At 44.5% G+C, this 11733-nt stretch overlaps 1 protein-coding gene across 2 annotated transcripts in view; it reads left to right on the forward strand.

Annotated features, from left to right (window-relative positions):
* Positions 1-11403, forward strand: part of Nck2 (non-catalytic region of tyrosine kinase adaptor protein 2) — a 125036-nt gene extending 113633 nt beyond the window's left edge. For both annotated transcript variants that reach the window (XM_030252054.1, NM_010879.3), the window contains exon 5: positions 10033-11403. In XM_030252054.1, the coding sequence (XP_030107914.1) occupies positions 10033-10227 (195 nt within the window). In that variant the 3' untranslated portion in view covers positions 10228-11403. The remainder of the gene's footprint in view (positions 1-10032) is intronic.
* Positions 11404-11733: the final 330 nt, after the last annotated feature.

Consider the following 11733-nt stretch of genomic DNA (forward strand, 5'->3'; position numbering starts at 1 on the left):
AGTTAGACTCCATTGAGAGAAAACTAATTTTTCCTTTTGAAGTGGCTGACAGTTGCAGATAACTTCTTGGTTAGAGGGTGGAACCCCATGTCCACTTTCTCTTCCCAGAGATAGGGCTACATCTAGCTTGAACATGGACAGGCCCTGTCCTTGCTGCCACAGTTTCTTAGCGATCATATATGCCTCAGTCCTGATGTGTCTGGAAGACATTCTGTCCTTGGGGTCCTCATCCCCTCTGACTCTCTTTCTACATATGTGCCTAAGCAGTAAGGGGAGGCGCTTGCTGAAGACATTCTTGTTAGTACTGAGGGTCCTAAAATCTCGCACTCTCAGCACATTGTGCAGTTGTGAGCCTGTGTATCAGTTACCATTGTGCAGTTGTGAGTCTGTGTATCAGTCACCATCCACTGGAAGAGGGAGCTTCTTTGGCTGAGCAAGACCATCGTCTGTGGGTGTAGCCGGATGTCATTTTATAGCAGGGGTCATTTTATTACTATGCTACTTGAGAACAAAAGTATTTGGTTTTCTCCTAGGCTCATAGTCTGTCCAGTCACAAGTTCTTGGCCACCTAAAGGAATAGCCAAGTATGAGTTCTGTCTCATGGAATAGGCCTCAAATTCATTGATACAATGGTTGCTTATTCCTGTAATGTTTGTACCAGGATTGCTCCGGCATATCTGTGGGCAGGTCACTGTTGTAGATCGCAGTGTTTGTAGCTAGGTTGATGACTGCCTTTCTCCCCTGGTAGTATGCAGACTATTTTCCAGTACCATGAACCTAGTCAGTAGGTGAGAAGCCTCTAGTTAGGTTCCAACTTGACTTCTCAGTGTTCAGTGTGATATGTAAATGTTTTCACCAGCAATAAGAACTTACCGTTGAGTCTTAATCTTAGAAGGCTATATACGTTTAGAATGGGCTCTTTTTCTAAGAGCCCATTGCCTGGCTGTTTCATTCGCAAGTGAGCCAGAGCCCTTGGAGGCAGATTCCTCTTCACCAGCCTTTGATTTCTAGTCCTCGCTTTAAAACAGCACGCCACTCTCTGGGACCTGTGTAAAGGATATGATTAGTTTGAGAGGCTAGCTCTTACGCAAAGACGGCTCATCATGTACATGCACATACTCCAAACTCCAGAGTTTCTTGTCTCAAGTATCAAAGGATAATAGACCTACAGTGCTGAATCCATGTTGACCTCTGTGAGTGAAATGTAGAACTGTAGGAATGTGGAAAATAGAGAACGACCTACAACAACTTGGGAATCACAGTGTGTCTGTGAGTTGAGTCGTCCAAGCCAACAGTGTCTGGACAGTGGTGGTAAAACATGATCATTAACCTGGAGGTGGCCTCTCAGTTACCTCAGCAGTGTGTCTCGCTCCCACACAAATCACATACTCAGCTCCATCATTTCCTTCAGCTTGGCTTTTGCCTGTCCAGAGCTCAGTACAAATGTGGAGGGCACACCACACCCCTACCTTCTGCAGCACAGCATACACACCATCTTGGGAAACATAAATCTTTCCAATGCCACTCTGCCTATCTTCTGAAAAGTCTTGGCTGACCTGCAGGCTTGTTCTTCCATCCTCCTGTACACCCCTTTCAATGAGAGTTAGCCCAAGGTTATATTAGGAACATTTAACAATGTCTACCTTGCTTGGCATTGAAGCCTAAAAACCATTACTCCTCTTAGGGGGTAAGTTGATTATGTACAGTGGAGCCTAACGGAGCTATAGGTTGCCCAGTTCATCCTGCGTTGTGTTCATGTGTGGGGCTGTGCTGTACTGCTGTCTGGAGTGGGTCAGATCCCTGGCCTCTGGAGTACTGTTGCTGCTGCTGCTAAAGGGTCTGGATGCTCGCTCTCAGGCCTGCCAGCGCGGTAAAGGGAGAGGAGGCCATTCCCTGTCCGCTAAAGCAGCTCTGCAGACTAAGAAAAAAATGTCAGATTGACAGTTCAACCTTAAGAGTGTTCAGAAGTGTTCTCATTCAAATCCCTTAGATCTGTAGCTCCTTTTTGCAAAAAGACTTATATAGAGTTCTTGCAAAATGGTTAGTACAGGGTAGAAATGCTTTTCACCCAAAATATGTATGTAAAAGTATAATGGAAAGAGAAACTTAAAGCCCAGGATCAGATATGCCTTTATCACTTGACTCCCTGAAATGCCCACGTGGCTAATGTGTGAACTGTACTAAGAGGGAACTTCTGAGGCTGGCTTTTTCGATATTTGGGTTTTGCCTGGTTTGCATTTTTTTTTTTTTTTTTTTTACTTTACTGTGGCTGCAGTAGACACGAGTGTGTGTCTTACATATGGAGACTTTCATTTACTTCTCAGAGAAAGGATTTGTAAGTTTGGCTTGCCTACTGGCAATCCCACAAGCATGCTATGTAAAGTTAGTCTTGATATGAAACTATACACATGGACTTGGAATGTGTGTCTTCAATAAAACACGTGTACAGCAGACTAAGGACAAATGGGTGTGTGGACCAGCAAGCCCACTTGGGGGCCCCTTCTGCTGTGGAAAAGTAGGGTGCTCCCTATCTCACACTTGAGAAACGACATCAATGTCCTTTGAAGAGTTCTTTCCCATTCCACAAGAGGGCTGGAGAGATGGCTCCGTGGTTAAGAGCACTGACTGCTCTTCCGGAGGTCCTGAGTTTAAATCCCAGCAACCACATGGTGGCTCACAACCATCTGTAATGTGATCGGATGCCCTCTTCTGGTGTGTCTGAAGACAGCTACCGTGTACTTACATATAATAAATAAATAAATCTTTTTAAAAAAAAAAGAAAGAAAAATTCAACAAGAAAGGTTTATGTTTAAAGGAACTCGCAGACAAAATCATCATACAGCTTGTTCAAGGCAGACACACTTACCAGGCCCAGAATACCCATCTCTGTGACCTTCCATACCATTAAAAGGGCCATCCTGAAGCCGTGGAGTGCCACTTACAGCTTTATACATTCACTGTCAGTTTACTGTTATGGACTTCGCATGCACAGAGAATAAAGAACTGTGGTAGATTGAAACCAGAACAGTTAGCTTTATAACCACTTTCACAGTTTGGCCTTGTGCCTACATCCCGTCCACAGCATGGTGTTAATGCCATCTGCTCCAGAGCGGCATAGTGGCTCCAGCAAACACAGGCAGTCAGTGTCCCTAGGAATTTTGAGAGGTAGACAAAAATGTATTTGTAGAAGAATGAGCTAGGAAGTCCAGAGAGTCCTTGATGCTGGGGCCGTCTCTCAACTTTTTTCTGGTCCCTTAAAAAAAAAAAAAAAAAAAAACGAAGTAGTCAGCAGGTGTCTCAAGTGGGCAAAATCTCTGTTTGATCTCCAAGAGGCAGCACTTGGGGACAGTGCCTCCTCGCCATGACTTCCCATGCCCGCTGTTGGTGGCTTCTGCGGCAGGAAGGGAACAGCCTCCCCACCCACCGTGGTCCTTCCGTTTCCTGGATCCCCATCAGTTTCTCAGATCTCTTGTCGATCACCACTTAACCTTTACCCTTTTTCCTTTTGTGGTAAAACGTCTTTAAAACCAAATTGGCTGTTTCAACAGTTTTTAAGTGTGCATTTCAGTCAGTGAATGCTTTTACATCATTGTGCAGCTGCTAATCTTCAGAGCTCCATTACTGTCCCAAACTGAAACTCTGTCCTCATTGGACACTGACTCCCTAGCTGCCCTCTTCCCTGAGATTCCTTTCCCACTCTGGGTTTTTATACTTAGGAGCCTCTTATAAGTGGGTTGCCTCCACTGAATTATGTTCTGGTTGTCCCTGATTTTATTTCAGTTATAATGTCTTTGGAGTTCATTTATGTTGTAGCAATATTTTAGAAATTGTCCTTCAATAATGAGTAATATTCCTTTTTCGATATCTATTCATCTGGTGATAGATTTTCAGGGTGTTTCTAGTTTTGTTTTTAATTATTAATAATGCTGCTATGATTGTGGGTATATAGATATTTCTTTAAGTTTCTACTTGAATTCTCTTAGGTGTACCCTTTGGTAGGTTTGCTGAATCAAATGGCAAACTTATTTTAATTTTATGAAACCCACAGTGATGCTTCACAAGTCCCCGCCACTACACATTTCCTTGACAAACCCTGATGCCCTGACAGGAGCAGCGAAGTTAGAAGTAGCGTTTTTATGCCGTGGAGTCTGCGGTACATATTAAATTTAGTGTGTGGTAACCATAGTGGAATCCCACGTTCACCTTCCTTGCTGTACTCGGTTTCGCTTTATAAAGTTGCAGTGTTATGATGAGTGTCCGGCATGTAGCAGAATCAATCCACTGCCGGAGCTCAGAAGCAGTACTTCTTAGACAGGTAGCATCATTGTCAGCAACAAACTTGCTAGAAGTACAGAGTACCAGGCCCCTCCTGCAGTGAATCTGATGCTGGGACTTGAAGTCCTGCCTTGTGGGGTGTATGCCCCCTGAACATACTTTATGGTAAAATTATAACTTACTCTCTTTTAAACTGGGTATAGTGGTTTACACCTATGGTCCCAGCATTCAGGAGGCTGAGGCAGGAAGAGTTCCAAGACCAGCCTGGGCTACGTGGTAGGCTCCAGATCAACCTGAGCTACAACACAGCAAAGAAACAAAACATGTTCTTTAGTTCTATGAAGTAAGACACTGTGGACAGACAAAGAAGGACAATAAGTCTGTACGATAAAATATCGTGTTGGGGAAAATCTATTGGGGTGGGCAGGAAAGGGTAGACTTCTGCAGAGTTCTGTTTGAAGGTGATCTTGAGAGCCCTGATAGCTTCTACATTTTTATAGGCAGGGGGGACTTTGAAGTTATTCTCTAGTTGAGAACTAGTTTTCTTTACTAAAATGAGTTCCTTTCGCACTAGTGAAATGCATGTTTGGTGTTCTGTGGGTTATGTTTAGGCCCTTATGTGGAATAAAGAGCAAGTATGACCAGCATTGATGGAAACATTTCAGTCAGTTTTGACTTAAAAAGAGGCTGCATTGGGCAGCCAGGGAAGGTGGCACACAGAAGATGTTAATCAGTAGTGCCCATTTTACCTCTCATGCATTGGGTCTTCATTTGGGGATCAGTGAACATCTTCAGACAAAGGGTATTAATGAAGTAAAAAGGGGAAAAATATTTCTCAAATGAAAAGGAGGGAGGGGATGTAGGGTTTGATAAGAAACCAATAGATTGCCCTCTCTTTGAGATGCAGGGAATAACAACATTAGTGCAGATCACTGATGCTTGAGGCAGTAAGCAGAGTCTTGCTCAGGTCCATGTGGGTGGTCAAGAACATTTCTTGTCCAAAGTGGATGATAAATTTTAAGGTTAATTAAAAACTAAGTATCTCAGCAGCAAAGTTCCCTCTTTCTTTATTTCCTTACAGTCACCATGCTTAGAAAATAAATCACTTTAATGCTTAGTAAGCTCTCAGAGATGAAGGAGAAAAGAACATTAAAGATCATTCTTGATGTTTGTGGTTTTCTATGATTCAGTTTTGAGTGAGGAAGAGAAATATTTTCCCAAGTTACCTGCTAAATTTATGGGGAGTCCAGAGGCACTTTTGAGGTTTTTAAACTGGGTCAAACAGGTACCTCTGTAGAAACCATCTGACTCTGTAGAAAACACCAGTGAGCATCTTTCAGGTGTTTTTCTAAAAATACCTATACATAAAAATTGCTGAGATGCAAGATTTAAGGAAGAGAACAGTGGAAGAGATGGTCAGAATTGGGAATCTATAAGTACTCTGAGCCCAGTGCAAAGGTGTGAAATTAAATCAGGTTCTCAGATTGGGGAGTGGGATGTTGGGGTGCTCATAATAATGAATTCTGTGACCCTGTTGTCTATAGATTCACCTGAACTTCCTAAAAAGAAGAGAGGTGTGGACGAATTGTACTCAGTGTTAATGCTCTTGGATTCCACTAGGCAATGAAGAAAATAGAACTGTGGCTTACAAAGGAATAGGCCGAGAAAGAGATGGACAGTGCAGTCCAGCATTAGGGAATGTGAAGGAGGCCCAGTCAGAGGAACATCAACCAGATTCAGTGCTGGGAGAACCTGTGGAGCCCAGGGAGGAGTCCAAATGGGAGAACAAAGAGAGGGCATAGAGTCAGATGTTTCAGATCAGAGAAGGTGCAGTCTTAGCTAAGCCAAAGTGTAGTCTAGCCATTAGAAAGGTTTGATGGCTACAGTGTATAGAATGGTAGGAAAAAAAATCATCCATTCTTCACTACTCCTTCCTCTGGAGTGTGGAACCTATTCAGTGGCTGACTTCTGATGACTGGAATGAAACCCAAAATGGGCAAAGATAGTCTTGAGTTCTTGCTTGGAACTCCCTATCTGGTTGAGTCAGTTGCCATATCTCACGCAGCCTTGCAGAGGGCCTTGTGTGGTTCCTGGGAAATCCTAAATTGAGACAGATGACTGCAGCCTCCACCAGTGTCTTATGTCTTGTTTTATAGATCTAGGGATGAAAGGCAGCGCTTCCCACATGCTAGGTAAGCGTCCTCCCAAGGAACTACCCACCCCGTGCTCTGTGTGTTTGAAAACCATGTATAGCTTCTCAGACAAGCTTTGTTTCAGAGTATTGGTATCACAGCACAATACCCTACTGTTTCTGAGAGGAGGTATGTGGCATCCGGCTGCTTCATCTCTTTTCCTTAAGTCTGTTCATAAAGCAGGCACAAGAGGTTCAGAACTGACAGGGAAAGACAGACGGGGTAATCGTTCTAGGTCCTGTTCCCCTGCCTGGTGTTCTTTGAGGCAGATTTGTTTGGGGGCCAGAATAGCTCCCATCTCCAGTAGACTCAGGGGTTAGGTCACATGGTAGGAATAAATATTAACCCTTTCCAGAATGTAGCCCATCAGGGGACGCTCTCCACAGGGAATGGCCAGATTGAACAAGGTGGGCATCGTTGTAGACTACGAGGAACGTTGGCCGTAAGCCACCATTTTTGAACTGCTTTGTTCATGAATCACATTCCCATCTTTTCTGTCTACTTATACATCTATTTATTAGTGATCACAGTTCTCTTGGTGACTGACTCAAGGTCTGCTGAAATCCAGGTGGCTGTAGCCTCCCACAAAGGGGACCTGGTCCTGCTGTTGATGAGTTTCGGTTTCTGGAGCAGGCTTAAAAACCTCTCTTCATAAAGACCCCATAAAGATGACACCACGTTGCTGGTCTGGAGATCACTGAGTTCTGTCATCTCCAGGCAGCATGTAAAGAGGGGTTCAGAGGTACTAGCAAGGGGGGGGGCTCTCATTTATAATCTGACTTGGGCCAAAGTAAAACATTATTTTTAAATACTTATAAAAATGTATACTGTCAGGTTTGGGGATTTATTTAGTTCAGTGGGTTTACTCCTCAGATCTGGGAAAGGAAGGAAGAAAAGAGGGGAGGGGGGATTGTCAGTCATGCTATATAAGGCTTATCTAAAACACAAATTAGTGTTTCAGACTCTGGTCACATCCCCAAACTATTTTATATGCAAATATTCCAATTTTAAAAACAAATCCAAAATCTGCACATTGTATTGAGAAGCAATAGGGTCCTGTAACATGAAGAGATGTCTACTGCCTGAGGAAAGTCTTATCAATTTGAATTAAGAATGCTCGAGACTCCTGCTTAGCATGAGTTGATGGTGTGCCCTTGACTTTAAGGTTTCACTCAAGAAGCCCATGAAATTAGAAATTCCTTTCCCGGCTGCATCATTTTACTGCTGCACTGTAGCAAGCCCTTACATGTCATGGGATCATATTAAGGATTTGATTAAAAGCAAATTTCCCTGTTCAGAAAGTCATCTTAGTTAGCAAACACGAGGCATACCAGATGTCTGCTACAGCCATCCGCAGTCACCACCCCTAACAATAAAGCTGCTTTGTCTTGGTTGATTAAAGAATCATCCAAGTAGCACAGTCTGCCTTGTGGCTGGCACAGGGAGGGGTCCCCACCTTAGAACAGACCTACTTATAGATTATTAATAGTGAGGAGCTAAAATATAATCCCCCCGCCACCAGTGGGGGAGAGTTGAACAGCTCCTAACTTGCGTGTTTCATTGTGCTCAATTGTCTGATGACTGCCTGGTGACCTTAGTGCCAGTATGTGCAGTGTGTGCCTTTTAAGTAGCATCTGTTATTCACTTCCCACGTGATGTGGGCCTCCCAGAACACTCAGGCTAACTTGTATCCATCTGTAGCAAGCTATCTTGGTTATCAGGTCAACTGTTGGGATATCACATGGTTACATTCAAGTAACCATATTTAGTATTGGCATCACAAGGCACGAGCAGTGGTGCTGGCAACTGAAATATTCCAAAAGAAAACAGACAGCACTTTTCAGCACTACTGGGGATCTTGGGGCGTGAAAAGGTCTGTCTGTTAAAGATGTTCACAGGGCCAGTTGCCATGCTCACCTGTGATACCAGAGTTCCGTGATCCTTTGAAAAAAGTGTCAGGTTCTATGTCTTGCCTACCCAGGGACTCATGCATGATCATGATGCTGAAAACCTATGCCCCAAGGCCCATCTCTTACTGGGCCTCCTCCCAGCTATCCAACCTTGGAGATAAAAATTCAAACTGCTGTCATCGTTCCTTTCTTTAAGTAGCTGTGTCTGCTAGGTGACCCTGCTGCCTACTAGGTTTGAACTGCTCCAGGCTCCTATCTTGAAATGGCCAAGGGCAAACATGGGCTCTTTGTCTATAGAACTTGCCCACTCTATCAAACAACCCGCTGGGTTTTGTTAATTTCACATGGAGGCCCTGCTGGGAGAGAGGGCCAGCTACTGGTTCCCGATTAGCAGCAAGTTCCCAGGGATAGGAGCAAGCAGGAGCAGACTTAGAAGGGCCTGTCATGGGTGTGGACTTAACTGCTGCAGGGGAGGCCGGAGGGGCATCCCGACCCTGCCCAGGCAACTAGACTTTTGAGAATAGCCTGTAGAGAATGGCCAACCAGGGGACAAAGCACAATTCAGGGACACCATGAATGGGAGTGAGAAGGGTTGGGGTATGAGTCTCTTCCCTTCCTATGGAGCCACACTGCCTTTTTAGTGCCACAGAATGGTAAGTCCTCCTTTCCCCACCATAGGTGCCATATGCGGTGCAAGCAAGCCACTGCCACCCATAGCTCAGCCTCAGCTCCTTTGACTGTAGAGGTCTTTCCTAACTCCACCACAAGTGCTCAAACATATACGTACAGCATATGTACACTCACGCATACACAAACATACAAATGATTCACGCTCCCATTCACTCTTACATACAACTTTCACAAATGCACATATTCTTTCATACACACAAAGCACACACCTAAGTTGTGTCTACTCACAATCATGGCGTAACCTCCATACCCACCTTCCTTACTGGATGTTATTTAAAGTGGGTGGCTTAAGCATATGTGTAGGGCATAGGTTGCCTGGCACATAGTCAGCATTTAGTAAACATCAAATCAATTGATGCCTCTATTCAATAGCCTTCCTGTTGGCTTTCAGGAAATTAGCTAGATGACCAGTTTTATTTAAAACACTAGAATACCCCAAAATATACTCAATAAGTAAGGCACTGATCTCATCACAGAATTTAACCTTTTCTCACGGAAATTTGTTCTTTGAACCACTGCGGAGCCATCTGTGGGACATCACAAACTCTTTCAGATACACCCATGTTGTCCACTACCTTGACAGTATCTATTGTTAAAGAGCGTAAATTTTAATAGAAATCAGAAGAAACACTTCCAGTTTTCTGCCTGCATGAAAACCACTTTGAATAATTCCCAGTTTGTCAGAAGTAATTTGGGGAAATGGAAATCTCAGGTTTCTTCTGTCTTGAGGTTAACCCAGCTGTCATTCTCTCTGTAACGAGATCCTCCGTGTCAGAGACCCAGCGTGCTGTGCGTTTACCCCCGAATCCATGGAAGCAGAATTTCATTAGCGCTTGATTGTGAGCCTGAGAGCGCTGGGCTGCCAGTCAGTCTGCAGACACTGGGTGAACACTGTGCTTGTTAGGCAGACCCTGGTCTCCTCAGGTGCCTACCCTGCTGGTAACTCCCTTCTGCTTCCTCCTCAGCCCAGTGACTTCTCCGTGTCTCTCAAAGCGTCAGGGAGAAACAAGCACTTCAAGGTGCAGCTGGTGGACAGCGTCTACTGCATTGGGCAGCGGCGGTTCCACAGCATGGACGAGCTTGTGGAGCACTACAAGAAGGCCCCCATCTTCACCAGCGAGCACGGGGAGAAGCTCTACCTTGTCCGAGCCCTACAGTGAAAGCAGCCATTGGCCCCCTCATGCCCTGCCCACTGTGGGCCTCGCTGCCACCTCTGCCTCCCAGAGCCCAGCACTTCTGGCCACCTCCACCCATGTGGCTTGGATCACCTCTGTGGCCCAGTCTGTCCTTCTTTTCAGCCCTGTTGGTCAACCACGGCTACCTAGGCCCTCACAACCATGCCCCAGGCCACCACCTTCTGGTGATGAGGGTCAGAGGGAGCAAAGCTACTCACTTCTTTCCTTTCCAGCTGGAAACAGCCTGTTTGAATCCTTACACACACATACACAGAGAGGGAAGGGGGGTGCAGAGAGAGAGACTGACTAAAAGACTGGAGCTGCTTCAGAGGGTCGCGAGGCTGTATGTAGTGAATATGTGACCTTGGCACACACTCCGAGAGCTGTGTCCATGGGTGTTTGGTGCCTCTCGTCAGCATGCTGGTCCAGACCGGCAGCCTGTGTCCTGGGCCTGCTTTGCTTTGCTTTCTTTCTTTCTTTTTCTTTTTTTTTTTTTTCAATTTTATTTTTTAATTTTATTTTATTTTGGCTCCAGGCACTGCAGGAGTCCAAAACTGTGCGGATAGCAATACTGGAAACCCTGGGGAGATGGTGGTGAGAAAACTGCCCAGTGCCTTTGAGGCTGTACTTGCAATAAAAGAGGGTTTTGGTAAGAGTTGGTCTGCAAAAGAGGAAGGTGGCAACACAGAAAGAAAGGTACTCTGGTGATGTCCCCCAGGTGTGCCATCCACATCGTGCTTTTGCCCTTGGGCTTGTTTGAATTTCACAATTATGTATTTAATTCTCAAAGTAATATGTATCTGTAGCTGGTTGTTGACACTAATAACATGATTAAGGAAAACAGCTGATCTCTTGGGAAGGGGAGCTACCAATACTTTATACATACACTATATATATATATATAATATGTGTATATTATATATATATTATTTGCTTTACAGGGAAATTTTTCAGGGTTTACAAAAGAATATGTGATTAGTAGTAACAGAATGTTTATGAAGAAATTGCATTTTCATTTTTCTTTACATTTGAACTTCTTTATAGTTTGACTATAGAGTCTTGAGATGGCACATTCCTACAATTGAAGAAGGGGTCTTGGGATCCCCTAAACTTGCATACCCGGTTTTTTGAATATTGTAATAAAAAAAAGTATTATGACAAGGCTGTGTGTTTGTGTTTTGGGAGAGCTGACTCTCTTCTGGGGAAGGAACAGCTATAGGAGTCATGGGAAATTCCCCTCCAAAGGAAGATGACGTGCTGGATCCTGTGCCTGCTGTTAACCCAGCATGAGAACCCGAGTTCGGATACTTGGCACCCACAGAAAATTGGGCATTGGTCGTGTCTAATCCTAGCACTGAACACATCCCCAGGCCTGCTGCTGAGGCATTCGAATCAGTCCATGTGCACTGGGCTCAAAAGAACGATAGTAAGAGTGAAAGACACTTGGCCTCTGGATGCATGTGAACGTGTGCACATTCACACATCACTGGC

This window comes from Mus musculus, chromosome 1 (genome assembly GCF_000001635.26).
Source record: "Mus musculus strain C57BL/6J chromosome 1, GRCm38.p6 C57BL/6J".
NCBI lineage: Eukaryota > Metazoa > Chordata > Mammalia > Rodentia > Muridae > Mus > Mus musculus.